Genomic DNA, 22,355 nt, shown 5'->3' on the forward strand with positions numbered 1-22,355 from the left:
TCTATCCCATTGTCCCCTTCTCTGTTTTTGTTATCATTCCCTTCTTTAATTTGATCGTATAATTGGTATCGGAAGATTTTCTCTAATCTATCCCTTTCCTGACTCTCGATTTTTTCCTTTTTATATATTTCCTTTGCTTTCATAACCATCTCTTTAGCTTTTGCCAGTTCCAGCCCTATCTTGATGCTTTTGTCTTTGATGGCCACATTAGCATTTTTCACCCTCCGTAGGTATCCGATAACCATTTCGTTATCATTTTCCAGCATCCCAAGTACCTGGTGCAGTGCCGTCATAGCGAGACCTAGTCCTCCTGACTCACTGTCATAATTTACTTTTTCCTTTTCCTTGGTTTCCCCTCTCTCATATTTCCTTGTCTCTGGAACTGCAAATTCTTCCTCATCTCCAGTGAGGTCAATGTCTGCCAGAAATACTTCCTGTGCTACTTTATCAGGACTTCTCGGGATCGTTCTGGCTGGACTAAAAGCCATTTTAAATTCACTTTGTAGATTCTCCTTTACGGCAGATCTCTTATCTTCCCTGGCTCGGTCGTCATTATAGCTGCCATCGATCCCATCGGTCATCTTTTCTTTCTTGCAGTTTGGTTTCTTTATTCGTTTCCCTATTCATGCCTATTTCCGTTGTCTTCAATTCCCTTCCGGCTGTTTTATTATTTTTTTTGGTGTTGTTTATTTTATCCATAGTATTTCCCACGAGTAAGGTCGGAATTCCGTGTCCGTCCCCGCAAAGCCGCCTTACAGGGATAAGCCTTCTTACTCGGGGAGGACGGCCGGTACCCCCGAGGGACCGTTTGCGGCTACACAATTTCAGTCCCTGTAACCATGAGTCTCTCGGCACGGTTCCTCACACCTTCAACTAGGACTATATTTGAGTCCGGACCCGGTTCTATATTAGGATTTGCCGCGCTATGACTCTCATTTTTCCCTCGTTTCCTTCATTCGCTCTTAGGTACCCTCACTTTATTCTTGCGTTTTCTTTAATGGGTCAAATACTCCGGTCGGCGTACTCCCTACGCTGTTTCATGTGTTTCATCCGCGTAGTAGAACCTTACCTCTTATCTCTTTATATTTATATTTGAATTTGTTTCTAATCTCTACATATCTTTTTCTTGTTCGTTTCTAATCTGGTTTACCCCCCCCCCCCCCCCTCTATTTCATCCGGACACACGTGCGTAGTTTCGCTCATGTGCACTGCCAAGGTGTGACTTAGTATTACTGCGCAACTACTACGCATTTCCCATACCCTGGGTTGAGCTATTTACTGTGTCCTATTTTCATTCTTATTCCACTCTTTTGTTATTACTAATTTTTCTCTGTCTATTTTATTATATATCTTTCCAACTTAGAATTGTAATTCGCATCTTGTTTACTATCTTTGTATTTTACGTGTTCAGTGCAATGTGTTCTCTCTTTAGTCATGTGGAAATCAGTGATGTTTCATTATGTAGAATTTAATAAGTGTTTTATATCGGTGTTTTTTAGTTTACTATTCTTTTTTAACTTACTTTCTCACCTACACCATGAAAATTGCTCCATTAGCTTCCTATGTTGTTTTACGTCCGCTTTTTATTTTATTTTCTATGTCTTTCTTTTCTAATTACGTATTAATATATTATTTCCTGTATTATGTCTACCCCCAAATCCTTTATATTCCCTAATTTAGAATCATCGTTCCTATTTCTCTAATATATATCTCTATTCTTCTTGTCAAGTTCTATCGCCTTTCCTTATTTAATAGTATTAGCTCCTCTTGTGGATATTCTAGCTTCTCTTTCCTCGCTCCTTTTGCTATCCTATTTATTCTATCTTCTAGTATCTTTCCATTTTTATGGATATCATTGTCTTTTATATTTGCTCGTATACTCCTTTCACCAGCTTTTCCTCTACCCTTACCAATGTTGTTAATCCCTATTTCCCTTTCAATGTTTAGCTTGAATTACATAAACTTTCTTATTCTAATTTAAACTTAGATTAACGTGTTTCTGTAGGTTTTTAGTTTCCTACCTAAAGCCTGTTTTTCTTTTGTTTAGTCCTGTCTTCACTTTTATACGTATCATTCCCCCTATTTCCTATGCTGTATCCTATTTCTCCTTTATGTTTTATTCTTTAAGTACATTAATAAGTAATTATTATGTGAGTGCCTACTGGCATCACACGTAGATTGATTTCAATTTAGTTATTTTAGTCTAATACCTTTTCTATTTATCTAATGGTGACTAAAACTACTCCATGCCAGTTTCCTACTATTTAAATAGATTAATACCTACCTTCCGTCGCCTTTATTCCCTTATCCACTTCTTTTTGTTTGGTACTTTATACGGTGGGAAGGTTACACTTGTCACTTTCTTATTTCGTTAGTTTTAGTAATTTATTGACTTAAGTTACATACATTATTGATATATACTATTTTTTAATACCCATTTCAGTCATTTTTCTGGAGTTTATACCATTTTTGAACTTTCAATTTTTATTCCGTTTGCATGTACATTGTCGCTCCTTATTTCAATAAAATTATTAATTTAAGGACTTAAATTATCTAAAATCAATATGTACGCCAGTAAATAAAGTGATTTCCTAGTCAGTTGTACACTTTTTACACCCCTTTTCCATTCTTTCGGATTTTTCTTTATTTACCTACGCGGAGTGCGTGCGCGGTACGTCTGTACTCATCCGTGGCCGAGACCGGACTCATATGTACATTGATCTGTGGAAAGCGATCAGTATATTACATTATATCCAATGTAGATATAGTAATAATGATATTGATATTAAATGTACATTGGTCTGTGGAAAGGGATTAGTATATCACATTATATCTAATGTTATCAACGGTACATTGATCTGTGGGAAGGAATCAGTATATTACATTAGATCCAATGTAGATATAGTAATAATGATATTGTTATTAAGTGTACATTGGTCTGTGGGATTAAATCAGTATATTAAATTACATCTGATGTAGATATAGTAATAATGATATTGTTATTAAATGTATATTACATATCTAATATAGATATAGTAATAACGATACTATTATTCTATGTACATTGATCTGTGGGAAGGGATTAGTATATTACATTATATCCAATGTAGATATAGTATCAACGATGTTGTTTTCAAATGTACATTGATCTGTGGGAAGGGATCAGTATATTACATTATATCTAATGTAGATATAGTAATAATGATATTGTTGTTAAGTCTATATTACATATCTAATGTAGATATAGTAATAACGATACTGTTATTACATGTACATTGATCTGTGGGAAGGGATTAGTATATAACATTATATCCAATGTAGATATAGTATCAACGATGTTGTTATTGTATGTATATTGATCTGTGGGAAAGGATCAGTATATTACATTATATCTAATGTATATATAGTAATAATGATATTGTTATTTAATCTATATTACATATCTAATGTAGATATAGTAATAACGATACTGTTATTATATGTACATTAATCTGTGGGAAAGGATCAGTATATTACATTATATCTAATGAAGAAATAGTAATAATGATATTGTTATTAAATCTATATTACATATCTAATGCAGATATAGTAATGACGATACTGTTATTATATGTACATTGATCTGTGGGAAGAGATTACTATATTACATTATATCCAATGTAGACATAGTATCAACGATGTTGTTGTCAAATGTACATTGATCTGTGGGAAGGGATCAGTATATTACATTATATCTAATGTAGATATAGTAATAGTCAATATTGTTATCAAATGTACATTGATCTGTGGGAAGGTATCATTATATTACATTATATCTAATGTAGATATAGTAATAATGATATTGTTATTAAATGAACATTGGTCTGTGGGAACAAATCAGTATATTTCATTATATCTAATGTAGATATTGTAATAACGATACTGTTATTATATGTACGTTGATCTGTGGGAAAGGATTAGTATATTACATTATATCCAATGTACATATAGTATCAACGATTTTGCTGTCAAAGGTATGTTGATCTGTGGGAAGGGATCAGTATGTTACATTATATCCAATGTAGACATAGTATCAACGATGTTGTTGTCAAATGTACGTTGATCTGTGGGAAGTAATCAGTATATTACATTATATCTAATGTACGTATAGTAATAATGATAATGTTATTAAATGAACATCGGTCTGTGGGAACAAATCAGTATATTACATTATATCCAATGTAGATATAGTAGTAATGATATTGTTATCAAATGTAATCAGATGTAATTTAATATAGTGGTTTAATCCCACCGACCAATGTACATTTAATAACAATGTCATTATCACTTTATCTCCATTAGATATAATGTAATATACTGATCCCTTCCCACAGATCAATGTACATTTGATTACAACATCGTTGATACTATATCTACTTTGGATATGATGTAATATACTGATCCCTTCCCACAGATCAATGTACATGTAATAACAGTATCGCTATTACTATATGTGCACTAGATATGTAATATACATTTAATAACAATATCATTAGTACTATATCTACATCAGATGTAATTTAATATACTGACTTAATCCCAAAGACCAATGTACATTTAGTAACAGTATCGTTATTACTCTATCTACATTAGATATGTAATATACAGTAAATAACAATATCATTATTACTATATCTACATTAGATCTATTGTAATATACTGATCCCTTCCCACAGATCAATGTACATTTAATAATAACATCGTTAATACTATATCTGCATTGGATATAATGTAATATACTGATCCCCTCCCACAGATCAATATACATATAACGACAGTATCTTTATTACTACATCTACATTAGAACTGTAGTATATATTTAATAACAATATCTTTATTGTTATATGTACACTCAGTCCCATCGAAGTTGTCGCAGTGAAGTTGGCGCGCTAACGCCGCCGCGGCGTGAATGCGTTAGCGCGCCAACTTCACTGCGACAACTTCGATGGGACTGAGTGTACATTAGATCTATTGTAATATACTGATCCCTTCCCACAGATCAATGTACAAATAATAACAGTATCGTTATTACTACAGCTACATTAGATATAATGTTATATACTGATTTATTCCAATGGACCATTGTTCATTTAATAACAATATCATTATTACTATGTCTACATCAGATGTAATTTAATATACTGATTTAACCCCACAGACCAATGTACATTTAATAACAATATCATTATCACTATATCTACATTGGATCTAATGTAATATACTGATTCCTTCCCACAGATCAATGTACATTTGATAACCGTATCATTATTACTATATCTACATTAGATATAATGTAATATACTGATCCCTTCCCACAATTCAATGTACACGGTGTAAAAAAATTAAATGCCACGACCTATATGGGGTGATTCTACACCTCTGGATCGGTGGAGACCTGTCAAACAAAGCGACCGCAAAATTGACCTTGACCCCTAATTTCAAGGTCAAATTTTTTTATTGGCTTATCGTATAGTTTCTCTATTTCTCTATGTTTCATAAAACTTTGTATGGCCCGGTGTATTCTTTTTGTAATTTACTTCTTCTCGGTGGATTTAATAGCATCATTTCTTCTCCTGTTTCGTAATTAATTGGACGTATCTTTCTATCATAGTAGTATTTTTGTCTAAATTTTGATTGTTATAAATTTGTTCTTGCTGTTTGTCTAATTTTATGTAAATTTTGTAGTAATTTATCCACGTAGTCCGGATATGTGTCTCATGTGTCAGTTGGTGTAAATTTTGATGGTAGTCTTGCTTTTCTTCCGTATACCAGTTCATGAGGTGTGAATTTTGTTCCCTGATGAACACTTGTGTTGTATGAGAACATTGCCTGTTGTAGCCATTCGTCCCAATGTTCTTATTTGGATATATAGTGTTTCAAATACTCAATTAGAACGTGATGGCTTCTTTCCAGGGAACCGTTTGACTGAGGATGGAAGAATGATGTACGGTACGTTTTGATGTGGAAGATTTTGGCTAGTTTCTTGATTAACGAGGATGTAAAGCATGTTCCCTGGTCAGTGAGGATAGCTTTAGGACTACCGAACTGGCATATGAATGAGTTGGTGAATGCTCTTACGACGTCCTCTGATGTGGTTGACACAAGTGGAACTGCGACGGAGTACTTGATTAAGTTGTCCTGTATGGTGAGGATGTAACTGTATCCTTTTTGCGTCATTGGTAAGGGTCCAAGAATGTCTAGGGACACCTTATCGAATGCGTCTGATGGAGTGTCTGTGATGACCATTGGCTCCTTGTTCTTCATCCTTACTAGCTTGGTTCGCTGGCAGCTGATGCAGGATTTAACATAATCTGTAATTTCTCTCTTCATATTTCTCCAATAATACTTGTTCCTGATCCTGAGCTAAGTTTTTCTAATGCCTTTATGTCCTGCGACTGTGCTTTCATGATTTTCTTTAATTATATTTATCCTTTCATCCTTAGGTGGAATTTGGATTGTTCCTTTGCAAATGATGATATTGATATTTGAGTCTGCAAAGACTATCTGGAGAATTGCTTTCAATCCCTGCTTATCTGGCATGCTGTACTCCTGGATTCCTTTTTGTAGTAACATTTGATGAAGAGCTTCAACTTTCTGTGGTAAATATTCTTTATGATCTACTAATATTCCAAAAATTAATTTATTTTGAGTTTTATATTCTGTAATGCTATTTTGTGATTTAGAAATTTTTATCTTTTCATTTTCCATAAATTGTCTTGATTGCAAATCTTCTGTTTGTCCTTCCTTGTTAAGAAATATTACTGCTGTGCCTTTTTTCATCCATCGTTATTACTATGTCTACATTAGATATGTAATATAGATTTAATAACAATATCATTATTACAATATCTACATTAGATATAATGTAATATACTGATCCCTTCCCACAGATCAATGTACATATAATAACAGTATCGTTATTACTATATCTACATTAGATATGAGTAGTTGTTCTATGCGGATTCTAAATCACTGGCGTCAGCATTTTTTGTAATTTGACACCACACCGTCAGCAGAAATATGATACCCCCCCAACCCGACAACATCCACCCCTCTCCCCACCCTTTGACCTTGAACTGAAATTTGACACCACCGTCAGCAGAAATATGATCCCCCCTCTCCCTCCCCCACCCCATAACCACCCCCTCAACAGAAATAACCACCCTATGACAACCCGCGGATACTCCAACCCCACCCCTCTCCCCGCCCCCATGACCTTGAACTGAAATTGACACCACTGTCAGCAGAAATATGATACGTCCTCGACAACCCCCCACCCCACCTTCCATCCACCCCATGACATTGAACTAAAATTTGAAGCCACCGTCCGCAGAAATATGATACGTCCTGACCTTGAACTGAAATTTGACACCCCAACCCCATGACAACCCCCCACCCCATAACCTTGAACTGAAATTTGACACCGTCAGCAGAAATATAACACCCTGCCCCCACCCTCCATGACCTTGAACCGTTTGTTCTTATCGGAAGGTCACTTTACTACGTCTTGAAAATGATTTTTTCTACGTCTTAGAAATGAGTTTTTTTGTTGACGCAGCAACTCTGACACTGCAATTCGTGACTATAGAAGGTATGGGGTTTGCTAAAGTTTCAAGCATACGCAAAACCAAATTGACCATCACCGCAAGCGCATCGTTCGCGAGATTGTATTGTGAAAAGTGAAATATGTATTCTCAAAGTTTCAAAGAGTTTTTTTGCCAAAGGAAGCGCCCCGCAAGTTCTACTCAAGAAGAAGAGGCACGCAAAAAAATGACAAAACATCAGGATGACGTGAAGTAAGTGTTCGAAACACATTCATTTAACGCTGCCGGTATTTATTTGTTCCAATAACATACTTAAACGGTATTTATTTGTTTTAGAATCGCACCACAATTATCATGTCGAATTTTGGGCCGAAATATCCATTGACGGATTCCTGTACAAAGCATTTGGAAATCGGCCATAAATATACTTGGCGACAATTTCTATCCGCAACTCATATTATCAGACAGCCGGAAAACAACCGCCTGGAGCTGAGCATAGTCACGTGGTCGCTGATTGTAGCCGAAGCGGACAACATATGCAGCTCCTTGTAAAAGTGTTGAATTTGGAGTGCATATGCCGTAAAAGTAATTAAATTGCTTAGCAATGATATATGTATGTGCATGATGAAAAAAACATTTGAGAAAATGGATAATTTTAAATCATTGTATAATTGAAATGCATAATGCATTATATGATAAACGTATTCGGTGGAACAAAAATTTTAAGAGTTTGTTGCATTAGTTCGGGGATACGGAGATGTAAAAGTGCTTGCAGAGGTTGGTGCGGCATATCAAAAGAAACTGATATTTATGATCCAAATTCAATTATCGATTGCGAATTAGTAGCTTTAGGTATTCAGGCCATAATAACAGCTACATCAGCAGCATCTTAACAGAGAAAAAAGGATTATGTTACAAATTATGTTAGAAATTATACTTTAATAAATCATAATGTATTGCATCATTTGCAACTTCTCTCTCTACCTATATTAACCCAAACATCCCAGGAAAAATTTCACTTCCTATACGATAGTCGTACGATGTGCATATGCACATTTGATCTTCGAATTAGCACAAAAAGAATTCGCACCAGATTGGAAAATACTTTTGTCTGCGCGCGTTGTTGGAATATTGCTAGCCAAAGAGTTAGCCAAAGAAGAAAGTAATGGCACCGCGGAAAAGTAAGAAGAAGAAGAAGACGAAGTCGCGCAAACTTCCAGTTGTAAAACGTGGGGGATTTCTTCCAGCACTTGTACCTATTTTTGCAGGCCTTTCAGCTTTGGGCACGGTGGCTGGCGATGCAGCAGGTATCGCCAAGGCAGTCAACGATGCATCTGCAGCACGGAAAACATTAGAGGAAGTGAAACGGCACAATCGTGTTATGGAAGGACATGGACTTTATCTTGCACCATATAAACGGGGAAAAGGAATTAAAGAAAAAAAAAAGAAGCGCTTCGGCAAATTGTAACGCTTCCAAAGGGCGCAATGACTAATGTACAGTTATATAACTTTGCACGAAAGTTGAACTTTCCATATTTTCGAGGTGTTTTCTCCTCGCGAAGGACAAAAACGCGCAATTTCTGCAATCGTTGGGTTTTGTGATTAAGAAACGAAAATGATGGACCCATTGAACATTGCCAGTTTACCGATTTCTGACGATCGAATTACAAAGATCGAATTACATAGTTACAGCCCCTACGCCAACACAACGTTCGGAAACAATGATGAAATACGAATTCCCATTCAACAACAAGATTTGTACACGTTTCCTAGTGAGAGTTACCTTTACGTCGAAGGAAAACTCATTCTCAACGATGAGAATGTTGCAGGAACTTCAGTTGGACTAGAAACGAATTGCGCAGCATTTATGTTTGATGAAATTCGATATGAATTAAACGGCGTGGAGATCGATCGTTGTAAAAACGTTGGAATAACAACTATGATAAAAAATGGAGTATCGTTGACAACGACAAAATCAAAAATGCTTGAAAACGCTGGTTGGATAGACATACCCAATGCAGGAGGCTACTTTGACTTTTGTGTTCCTCTAAATATGTTGCTCGGTTTCTGCGAAGATTACAAACGAATAGTGATTAATGCGCATCATGAATTGATTCTGATTCGATCGCGAGACGACAAAAATGCTCTTTATGGAACAGATAGTGCAAAATACACGCTGCAATTATACAAAGTACAGTGGAGGATGCCACATGTCACGCTCGAAGAAAAACACAAACTTTTATTGTTGCGTATCCTTGAAAACGGTCAAACGATAATTATGAGTTACCGTTCCTGGACTTATACGAGTATGCAATGTTACAAGCAACCACTAAACATACATGGAGCATTAAAGCAGCTACGCAATTAGAAAAACCGCGATATGTAATATGTGCATTACAAACGGATAAAAAAAATAAGCTCAATAGACATATCACCAAATTTGATGACTGCAAACTCACCAATTTTCGATTGTACTTAAATTCGGAATCATATGCGTATGACAATTTGAATCTTGACTTTAATAAAAATAGATACTCTGTCCTTTACGACATGTATGCAAAATTCAGAAAGTCTTTTTCGGCTACGGCCCATTCGTTGTCATTGATTGCTCGCATCAGAACGAATCGATAAAAAGCGCTACAATCGATGTAAGAATCGATTTTGAGTGTAGTGAAAACGTTCCTGAAAATACTAGCGCTTACTGTTTGATCATTCACGATCGTATCGTGCAGTACAATCCACTGACCAATGTAGTGCGCAAACTCTCTTAAGTGAAAGAGGGTTTATATGATCATTCCGCAGCAAAAGCGGTCATTTTTCGCCACAAATTCAACTAATCAAAATGAATGTACCAACATTCGTGGATATTTAAGGCTTCAAAAGCGATACGAACGAGTTTTTCGTAAAGGAACTTGCTATCTTCCAGAATGGGTATCGTGTACAATGTTTCATCTTTGCGCCACCATTTGCTAAGAAAAAATTATCGAAAGCAGAATTAAGACAAATAAAATGGTTGATGCAAAATCATCACGGTTTTGAGTGGGACGGTGGTACCGTGCCGTATTCATGCCTTCAAGAGTGTGCCACTTCGTGTTTGAAAGATAGTATTCATGGATCTGTATTCGTCATGGGCATTGAGAAAGAAAAATGGCTGAAGAAACTTTATCCTTCAGTCAGTCCAATCAATATAGAGGTTTTGAACAAAGATGACGATCTACCGAATTTGCCAACCAAGAGCCGGCATATTCAGGATGGATGGATGGATAAACATATGGCATGCATCGCGCACAATGGGGCATGTGCTATGAGAAACGTATCGATATTAAAGAATGGTGGTTAAAAAAAAGGAAGGAGGAAGATGAAGAGCTGTGCATGGAACATTATAACCGGCCGGGGGATGACACGCACATAGATGGACCTCCACCGAAAAAGAAAAATTGTTACATTTGTCTTAAAACACGAAACATTTAATATCATTTATTAATTTTGTTCATTACTGTAAAATAATAAAATCTATTTAGTAAAAATATACTTTATGCGTCTTAATGTTGTTTTACCTACAACGATTGTATGTGTAACGTTTGTGTTTCATATTCCAATGTAGGAGATACAAAAGGAATGTTCTTCTATTTCAAAGACATGAGGGAGTAGGGCGAAATCCATGTTTACATGCAGACACGTGTCGATGTGCAATCTGGTACAGATAGAGGGAGCATCGTCGAGACAGACTTTTGGTCACGTTTTGCTTGGATGCCTCTTTGACGGCTTACTGACACGGTTAACATGAGGGGGTAGGGTGAAATGTTTACAGGTAGACACGTGTCGAGTGCAATCTGATACAGATTGAGCGAGCATTGTCGAGACAGACTTTCGGTCACGTTGGTGCTTGGATGCGTATTTAATGGCTCGGTCACGAATTACATTCCGCGTGTCCACCACCACCGCCCGCCGCCGCCGCCGCCGCCGCTGTCGCCGCGTTGCCGCCGCCGCGCCGCGGAGAAAAGGGTTAATCGCGATTAAAGCGCGTTATCGCCGCGGAGAAAAAGGGTTAATCGCGGTTAAAGCTCGTTTACGGCCGCGGTTAAAGCGCGTTCACGATGCGGACAAGCAGGTTTTCCGCAACCTATAAAGAGGCTGAATCATTAAATATATGGTTAGTATATAGACGATATGCGTTTCGCAAAGCAGCCCCTGTCTATCCTTATTGTCGATTTAGACGAGAGGACAACACGCATGGACGATCGTCGGCGACGACACGGACCCCTCTTGCCGAATACGATACGTGGTATAATTTGCAGTCCATCGAACTGTGGTAAAACGAACGTCGTAATCAGTCTGATCGAGATCAGAGTAAGATTCAATAACGTGTATGTATACTCAAAATCATTGCAACAACCAAAGTACAAATATCTCGAACGAATTTTGACAAATGTTCCTGAAATCAGATACTTTTCATTTTCAAATAACGCCGAAGTCGTGCCACCGAACGAGGCGCTGCCCGATTCGGTGTTTATATTCGATGACGTTGCGTGCGACAAGCAAGACGTGATAAGAGAATATTTCGCTATGGATAGGCACTCGCGCGTGGACTGTTTTTATCTCTGTCAGACTTACGCGAGAATACCGAAACACCTAATTCGCGACAATACCAACCTTTTGATCGTGTTCAAACAAGATGGCACGAATCTACACCACATTTATAATGATCATGTAAATACAGACATGTCGTACGAAAATTTTTGTAAATTGTGCGCACAGTGTTGGGAACAGAAATATGGTTTTGTAATAATCGACAAGGACAGCTCGATGGAACATGGTCGCTACAGAAAAGGATTTAACGAATTTGTCGTTTTCTGAAACATTTAGTCCATCGATAGAACGCTTAGCGAGTAGATGTCTTCTCTTTGCAATGGATAATAGTAATATTAAAGCATCGTGTAAAGTTGCGAATGCTATAGCTAAAATAAGCGATGCTATACGCAAAAAACGCAGAGCTCTCAAATCGGAGGGCATCGAAAGAGAGAGTCATCGAAAAACGATTGAGACCCATGGTTGAGCCGTTGGAACGAATTATCGAGAATATGTCAGCGGTATCGCCACATTCAGACACGATCGATATAAAATCCGAGTCGGCATTCCCAACTTTGAATATTAAAGAACCGCAAAAATTGACGTCAACTCCTTTTCTTAACCCTCAAAGTACACAAACTGTAAGAGCACGCATTTATTCCGAACGTGGTACATCTTCGAGTGAACCGACGGTGAATGTGACGAAAGATCGTCCCGATTTTCATCGTGAAGAATCGATACATGCCGTTGAAACGTACGGCGACAGCGACGAGAATCTTAATGTTTCTATGCAGCGAATTTTGGACAAGCCTAGCGAAAACATACGTAGCCATTTCACGGAAAATTTGGGGCCGTTGGCAGCTAAATACATTCAATTACTCTTTACCGATCGTGAGAAGAAGATAGATGACGTGTATGGAGTATACGTACAACGCAACAAATTAATGCTTGGAAGTTCAGTTTTCGACGTAAACAAAAACGACGATGTGATTATTAATGAGAATGCCTGATGACACCTTATTTAGCGATGCTGATTTACACAAATACGCGGAAATATTAAAGTCGTCGAACGCTCATAGACGCAGCCATATCTCGGCAGGGCTTATGAAAAGTAACAAGGGCTACAAGTATAAATATATCATTGCAAAATTGCTTAAGAGCGAGCGGCGTGGAGGTAATCTGATACCGTTCGATATGGCGGTTAACGATAACGCGGTGGACTATGTGTACTGGAATGACCCAAACGAGCTCGTCGATAGATTTCGTCTTCTCGTATCCTCGAAATCCGCAGGACATACGGGGCATGACAACGAGATCGTTTCTATAATCGAAGAACTTCGAGAAGCTGGGGTGATTATAAATTGACACGTTCGTAAAGCATGATGCTAGTTTACAAATATGAAGAAGGTGAAGGGCAATCATATCACGGACGAGAAGATACAGCGTGTCAACGAGTTGCACGCGCCAGCGAGACGTAAGTTTAGACATAGACGAGTCATTGTACGGGGTTACGGTGATCTCTGGCAAGCGGATCTCGTAGAGATGCGACAGTATGCGCAAATCAACAATGGCCAGAATTACATACTCGCCGTCATCGATGTCTTATCTAAATACGCTTGGGCCGTAGCAGTGAAAGCGATCCCAGCAAATTGTATATAATGTATTATGTATTACATTTATTGCATTAAAAAGTATTCAAAATTATCAATATAATTTATTCTTAGACCAACCTCCCTTCATTTATAAAATAACATTCCCCTGTAATAAAAGTAAACATAAAATAAAGCCGAAAAATTATTTATTCATATAATCTGTATAATTACAAACATTTTTAAATATAGATTACAAAATATTGTTCGCTCCAATCCATGAATTGTGCGTAGAATCAAACCCCGACCATTTGACGAAAGCTTTATTTCCCCTTCGTTGTAGAACCCTTCGTTGTTCTCCACTAAGTATGCATCGTGATTTTTACTTTTTGTAGTTCATATTCATAGAACCCTCCAACCAACGGTTGTTTCGCATATCTTGCAAGAGATACGTTACAGGATTTGTTCGTTGAATTTTAATAATTGTGAAAATTTCAGTTTTCCAATTCGGTGTATAACCCTTTGCGAATAAGGTTTTGTATTTACTAACTCGCACGTGTTCACCGACCTTGTACTTGGCCGGAGCTGCAATCTTTATGTTAGACTATACGGACGATAAAAGTTTGTCCGCGTGTTCCGGTGTTACGACGACGGGCCGCATTCTAATCGTACGATGCCTTCTATTGTTATAATCTGAGACCCAATCCGGCTATAACAGTTAAAATAAAATATGCATTAATACGCAAATCTAATAAATCTAATAAATTAAAACAGACAAGCAACTTACATCATCGTGGCGGGCGAGTTTGTGCAGGAATTCGTGGCGGCGATACGGAAGTCATCACACGGTGTGATGCCAAGAAGAGGACCACAGATGTTGTGAACATCTTTCAGGATATATAATAAGGGCGAGCGGAAGGAGCAGGATCACCAATCCGGCTATAACAGATAAAATAAAATATGCATTAATACGCAAATCTAATAAATCTAATAAATCAAAACAGACAAGCAACTTACATCATCGTGGCGGGCGAATTCGTGCAGGAATTCGTGGCGGCGAGCGAAAGGCAGAAAAACACTACCACCAATCCGGCTATAATAGATAAAATAAAATATATATTAATACACAAATCTAATAAATCTAATAAATCTAATAAATCAAAACAGACAAGCAACTTACATCAATTTCATATCCGAATAGATATCGCAGGTCGAAGACGTCGATGTTTTGACAGTGCCTTCGCACTCCTTCGACCCACAGCTCATCCAGATTTTTCCTGTTTGCCGCCCGCTCCCGACGAACTCTTGCAACGTCCGCCACGTAGACGATTCCTAATTGGCGCATTGCACCCGCTTTAAAAAACAATTAATTAAAAACAAATAAAATTAACACGCTAAGAGTAATTACTAAAAAGTACTTACGCTCCGTTTTCAAAAATGCGGCCAACGCCTCCAGTTGCAATGTCGTTATTGTGCGCTCCATTGTAAATAACTAAAACACGTCGGTGATGCGTTTATAAAGCACTGAGAAACATCCCCCTCCAAACTCGAAGACACTCGGCACTTCCAGTATCATGCTGCAAATTCTGAAATTAATCTGTCGAACGACTCGCAAGAATTTGCAAGGTTTGTGTGAACTCCGAGTCAGACGTCTCTCTCATGAAATTGCAAAGTTCGCAAGAACTCGAAAGCCTATAGGCTTAAAAAGATACTTGGAAATTAATAATATTTTACTCGTGGAGCAAAGAATAAATTGTGTATTTATTTTATAATGTCCCCAAGGCAATGTTCTTGTGGATTGTGGAATTATGAATCGTTTATCATCGTAAGGACTAAGCACCTACTTTTCTTCACATATAGAATATACATTGTGCAATTTTGAACGAATACATTTCTGTTCACGATGCACTTCTAAACGATGATACAAGCAACGTATATAATCATCGAAGGAAATAGTTTTTCTAATTACGTTACTTTTGACACCCTTTACTTTTTTCGTGTCCCGCTTGCCCTCTACGCGCAAAGCATACATTTTCGACCGAAGTCCGACAAACTCAGTCATTATACACCCATTATTTTCATCCTTCATTAATCCCGGTACTTTTTGATTTACTCGTGGCATACTGTAAACATTGTCCTCGGTATAGTCCCTCGTGTCAAACCGATGTATATCGCGTTTCATTACATCGTATATGTCATCACATACCAGTTCGTATATAAGACTATCTGTGTCTGTGTATAATATTTTACAAAGATGTTTAAATTTCGGCCAAACATAATCATGATGGAATTCGTACAAACATGTTTTTGATATATCCAGAATACACATACCAACATAAATGGGTTTTGTAAATTTAATTTCCAACTTTCGCATCTCTATTGCGACCAAATGTTCCGAAAATATTGATCTCCTATGAAAATTTGGTTTTGATATCAGGGCCTCGGCCCCGTATCTACCTTCCCATTTTGTAACTAATTTAACGTCTACATGATTTCTAACGTTCTCCATAGTTTTACCAAAGACTGCATTATTCATTAATTTAAATAAATTCTTTTCAAAATCATTTTTAGCTACAGTTCTAAGTTGCGTGTTTAAATTAATGTATTCGCGAAGCCATGGAGATTGTTTAAATTCTAAAACGCGATGAATTACAGAAACTTTTAAACCATGATTTAAGCATTGTTGAAGATTGCGGTAATGGATGATGTAACGTTGCTTATCCTAAACTGTAGCGAGTAGTTTCTCATGTTTGCCATTAGGAGGCTTCTCGCGTATTGGACAAAAAGGTAAATCTGCATGCTTATCGTGTAATTCTAGTGGGTATTTCAAATCGACTTCCAAAATATATCCAATGTTTGAATTTTCGGATATCGCATGAATGTTAAAAGTTTTAATTTCATTATCGTCTAACCACTTAAACTCGCCGTAAGGCAGATACTGCGACATTGCCCATCCATACAAATTATTAACATCGAAATAAACTAAATATCGCGATGGTTCTTCGGAATTGTACGAATCCACACTTTGAAATGTAATTGGTATCCTATTTAACGATTAAGTAGATATTATTAATAGCTATGGAATATTGGTATAAATGAAATAGAAATTATTTTATACTTTTTAGTGCATTTCGAAGTCGGATGTTTTTTTTGTTAAAAATTATTTTATTTCACACTTTTTAGTGGAACCAGTAGTATTTGTAGGATAGTGTAACGTGATTTTAGATTTCTGTTGCTTAGCTAATAACCATAAACCGAAAAAAAAATTGACCGAATTTAAGTTGTTAATAAACAACAAATTTCGTAAATTTTTGCAAGTGAGATCATCGCGGATAAACCTCCTACTAAATGTGAAAGGTTCCATCGCTATCGGTACATTCCCTGAAGCATAAACGCCGGAAGATATAAATGAAGTATTACGTATTTTGCGATAAAAGTCGTTAGGAATGAAAAAATACAACAATTTTTTTGCAGGACCAATTAGAATATATACTCTACAAGATGCAAAATTTTCGATCCGACTGGTCCATCCGTCTCGCGGTAATCGGTGAAAAATGTAAATCAAGCATTACGTTCTTGCAAAAAAATCGTTAGCAATGAAAAAATGCAAAATGCCTTTCTGACGGGACCAAGTGCGAAATATACTTTAGAAGATCCAAAAGGTTTCGTTCCGATTAGTTCATCCGTTTCGGAATAACCGGCGAACAGACATTTAGAAAAAAATGTCGTTAGGAATGAAAAAATGCAAAATATTTTTTTACGGGACCAATCGGGAGACTTACTCTACCAGACGCAAAAGGTTTCGTTCCGATTGGTCCATCCGTCTCGGAGTAATCGGCGAACATACATTTAGAAGCAAAAATCATTAGGAATGAAAAAACGCAAAATATTTGTTTTACAGGACCAATGGGGAGTTATACTCTATAAGACGCAAAAAGTTTTGTTCCGATTGGTCTATCCGTCTCGCAGCAATCGGCGACCGTACGCCGCGCGTACATGAAATAGTACGTTTTTTTTGCAATAAAAAGCGTTCGGAGTGAAAAAATGTAAAATGTTTTTATAACGGGACCAATCGGGAGGCATACTCTACCAAATGCAAGAGGTTTCGTTCCGATTGGTCCATCCGTCTCGGCGTAATCGGTGAACATACAAAAAAAAAAAAAAAAAAAAAAAAAATATACACATCGAATTGAGTATCCTCCTCCTTTTCGAAGTCGGATAAAAATAGATCGTAATGGCATGATACAAACCTGTCACAAATATAAGTTTTACTCTTATGTGCACTCAGCTGGTTTGAAACAAGCCGGGAAAGATTTTTAATCCATGCAAAGTGACGCACATTACGGTTGGGCGTTTCAAGTATCAGCAGGTTAACGTGACGAAATCTTTTGTTGGTGGTGAGTTGGAGCGGAGCACACCTTTTCACATTCAAGTCCCAGAAATAAACGTTTATCGAAACATCGTTTTGGCGCTCAAATTTTGGTATTTGATTAAGAGTTATTGGAAATGCGATGCCCTCCAAATTTAAAACGGTGTCATAGTTGGGATACGATGATGGTCGATTTGTATTCACATGGACGGGATATAATGCTGCAACTATCGATCTGACAAAACACGTATCATCGTCAACTATCACATTTACTACCGCTCTTTTGTCCTTAAAGGATGATTCACGCTACACCGTGCCGGGTCCGAGCCGTATCTCGGACGGGACACTGTCAAAGATCTTCATATACGTTTTATATGAATCTGTTCATGTTACACCGAGTCGAGCCCGAGCTCCGGCCGTATGTCGGCCGTGTCCCGGCATCGAAACGTCCGTGTATATTGTTTCGCCGTCGCCGCTCCGTTCCCGGTTCGGTTCGGTAGAGGCACGGTGTAACATGAACGTACTTGCGAACGGGTTTGTTGCGGCGTAACGATGGAAACTCGTGAAAAAAAACGATCTTGCCCTCTTTTCGCTGTGTCGGGCGTCCCGTAACGGCCACGTTTTTTTTGGAGAAGACAATTATCTCTTTTATCTAAGACAGATCAGTTTAATTGCATATTTAAAACATATTTCACGTTAAACATGGACGATGAAAAATGAATAGAATGTGTACGGAAGTATCCCGTCCTGTATGACATGACGCATGTGAAATATTTGGATTCCAAATCCAAATACTCCATATGGAAGAGTATATCTAAAGAAATGAATTTAGCTGGTGAGTAACAATTTTTTATTCCGAATTTACAAGGAGCATATACTAATCATTAATATTATATACGAATTATATTTTAACTTAGAAATTAGTTTCAATACGTCCAGCTGGTGATGCAAAGTAATTTTTAAAAGTTTCCCTAATAGAAAATGCATCATTAGCAGGCCTTCCTGGTTGACCGAACAATGGATCAAATATATTTGGTTGTGAATTTTCTGCATTAAAGCTATGACTATGGACCAGATATGTGTTGTCATTTCGTTCACGTAAGAAATTGTGTAGTACACAGGTTGATAGAATGACATAGTCAACATTTTCTGGCGCCATTTTAATTCTTCTACAAAAAATTCTAAATCTTTGTGTTAGAATACCAAACGCGTTTTCCACCAATCGCCGAGCCAATGAGAGTCTGTGATTGAAATAATTCTTATCAGTATCTGCGATTGATTGGCGCCCTGGATATGGTCGCATTAAATAATTTTTTAGCGGAAACGCTTCATCACCAACTATAACATACGGTGCAAACGTTGTTGAGTTGGGTAAATATTTTCCTGCAGGTATATTTAGATTACCGTTTTCCAAGCGTTCCCTTAGAGCAGAACGCGCAAAGATACCGCCGTCACTGTTTCGGCCATAAGAACCAATATCAACTATAATAAATTTGTAACGCGCATCGACTAACGCTAATAACACTATGGAAAAAGTGTTTTTGTAATTGTAATATACTGAACCACTATTAGCAGGGGCTTCGATAGTACAGTGTTTTCCATCCAGGGCGCCTATACAATTTGGAAAGTTCCACAATGTTTCGAAATCTTGCGCTATATTTTTCCATAATTCCTCTGTTGGTACTGGCATTACTTCTTTCATAAGTGTGCCGACAATAGATCGGCACGTGTTTTTTACAATTTCACTTACAGTTAAATGACCTAATCGGAAACTATATGAAATAGTTTTAAAAGAATCTCCAGTCGCCAAAAATCTGAAACATTATAAAATTTAACTAGATACTTACATATCTTACTGTCAACTACTTACATTTATTTGTTACAGAGGACATCTGTAAAAAACGGTGGTCCAATATAAGGGACCAATTTAAAAAACACAGGAATAAGCGCAAAGCAAAAAGTGGCCAAAGTGCTCTTCATATAAAAAAATATAAACATGAAGACACTCTGCAGTTTTTGTTGCCGCATGAAGAGGAGCGAAATACAATATCAAATATTGAATCTACTGAGAACTCAGAGCAGACTCAGGTCGAAATAGAAATAGATGAACCAGATCATCAACTGCCAGTACAAGATAATGTTGACACTGTACCATCGAATTTATCATCGCAAAATCCCTCGTCTGCAGGACAATTTGTTCGGTCGCAAAAACGCTACCGTCGCACGATGCCGAAATCAGCAAAACCGACTGAGTCCGCGTCCAATACACTAATGACATCCATTATGGAGAATAATGTAAAGCAACAAAAGGATATTCATCCCATTGATGCATTTTTCAGTGGCTTGGCACCCACAATAAAAAGATTTTCTCCCTACCATCAGCATGTTGCTAAAGGCAAAATATTTGCAATTGTGCAAGAGTTGGAGTGGGAACAATTATCTACAGAGCCGTGTTCTTTTGTATCTGGAATACGAGGCGAATCATCACCTAATGATAGTTCAACGCCAACGTCATCACCTAATGATAATCCAACTCCAAAATATGTACCAACAACACCAACGCCTCCAATGCCAGCGACAACCATATCTACTATGGATACGACCTTTATTTCACAATATACTCTAAATAATGATTAACTACCATTTAATGTAATTCAATTTTTTCATGACATATTAATAAAATATCTATTCTGAAATTAATTAAGTCCTTATAAATTATTTTCCTGAGACACACTGCTAATCGTTCAATAGGTGAAATAGGCTTCTGAAATCTGGTGTTCTGCTTAGTAAGGTCAACTGTTAGTTTTCCAAGTAATATATTGAAACACTCTTTAGACATTCGAAAATAACCATAAAATTTAGATTCATCGTCTATTAATTCTTTATAGAGTGTTGCAAATTCTCCTTCCAATTCTCGCTTTCGCCAAGCTGGATGCACGCCCCACCTTCTTTTTTTCTTTTCAAAAGACCTTTCAAAAGATTCTTCATCCAGAGCAATTGCAATAGCTGCTAATTCAACTTCCGAAAACTGCATAGTTAACAACGTAAGCAGATGCTTCAAGACGCGTATCTGAGCCGGTAATGGCGTAGCATGCATAGTATGACCGGACGATGCCCGGCGACAACGGCTCGGCTCCGGCACGGTCCGGCACGGTCCGTCTCGGGCACGGTGTATCGTCGGTATAGCATGCATAGTATGCCGGGACGATGCCCGGCGACAACGGCTCGGCTCCGGCACGGCCTGTCTCGGGCACGGTGTAGCGTGAATCATCCTTAATTGTTTTTGGTATGTCGGTGTAACCACCAGCATGCATCGGATTGCATTTATTGATATTTAACATCAAATGCAGAATTTTCGATATTGCCCAACCACTGTCCCGTTCCTGAAATTCTTCCATCAGTGTTAAAGTTGAGTTCACAACGTATTTGTCATACCAATCGTTCAAGTTTGATGTAGAAAATAATTGTTTATTTCTTACACTGAAACTTTTCACATCAGTTTTATTATTAGCGGTAAACTCCCCATACAACACCGTATTCTTTTTTATGCGTCAATGATTTTGGAAAACTTCCGCTAGACGATGGAATACTATTTTTCTAGCATCTTCCAAAATGTTTCGTGGTTCAATATCCTCGGTGTTGATTATAATTCCAGTAGTTATCCGATTATGGAAAGCTGATTCTACATTCTCCCAGATAAGAGATGATGATGCATGTGATTCAGCATCTGTTCTCCTTTGACCTTCGCCTATTTTTACAGATCCGTGTAACTCTGCTCTTAACGATTTAAATCTCGCTATCCTGGCTGTTAAACTATTTTTCAAACCAGTTGATAAGTCCTTTTCGAGTTGCAATCGCTCTATCATTAAATCAATGCATTGATTGCATTGCACCAGACATGCGTTTCGGTCGTCGTTACTACTTATGGCTCCAATACGTTGTGTCAAAAGTTGTTCTATACAAGCAAGTTCGTTTAGTAATATTGCCTTTTGACCACTAGGATGATCATTGTTACGATACAATATCCTACGCAAGGTGTCGATTCTTTCTTTGTATGCTTCTATATCTCGCCATCCTTTGACTGATAAATCGTCTCCCATTTGTAATCGTTCGTCTATCAATTCGATGCACTGGTCACATTGCATCAAGCAATCACAACGCTCATCTTCAGTATTGATGTTTATCGCCCGCTGCGCCAATAATTCGGTGATGCGTTCGAGTTCTTGCAGTAACGTGGCCTCCATT

The 22,355-nt window shown here is 37.5% G+C and overlaps 1 protein-coding gene across 1 annotated transcript; it reads left to right on the forward strand.

Moving 5' to 3' along the window:
- The first annotated feature begins 839 nt into the window (after positions 1-839).
- On the forward strand, positions 840-20,747 carry LOC114882055 (transcription factor Adf-1-like). The gene is made up of 3 exons (XM_046286856.1): positions 840-900; positions 18,835-18,945; positions 19,996-20,747. Exons 1-3 carry the CDS (start codon positions 840-842, stop codon positions 20,745-20,747), a joined length of 924 nt encoding a protein of 307 aa, XP_046142812.1.
- The last annotated feature ends 1,608 nt before the right edge of the window (positions 20,748-22,355 follow it).

The sequence above is a fragment of the Osmia bicornis genome, chromosome 8, assembly GCF_907164935.1.
Source record: "Osmia bicornis bicornis chromosome 8, iOsmBic2.1, whole genome shotgun sequence".
Classification (NCBI taxonomy): Eukaryota; Metazoa; Arthropoda; class Insecta; order Hymenoptera; family Megachilidae; genus Osmia; species Osmia bicornis.

What these genes read in the sequence shown, in the direction of transcription:
- LOC114882055 (XM_046286856.1), top strand. Translation starts at nt 840, where the DNA reads ATGAGTCTCTCGGCACGGTTCCTCACACCTTCAACTAGGACTATATTT. An exon ending in TATATTTGAGTCCGGACCCG is followed by an intron (nt 901 to 18,834) that starts GTTCTATATTAG and finishes AAAAATGAATAG; the next exon opens with AATGTGTACGGAAGTATCCC. An exon ending in TAAAGAAATGAATTTAGCTG is followed by an intron (nt 18,946 to 19,995) that starts GTGAGTAACAAT and finishes TATTTGTTACAG; the next exon opens with AGGACATCTGTAAAAAACGG.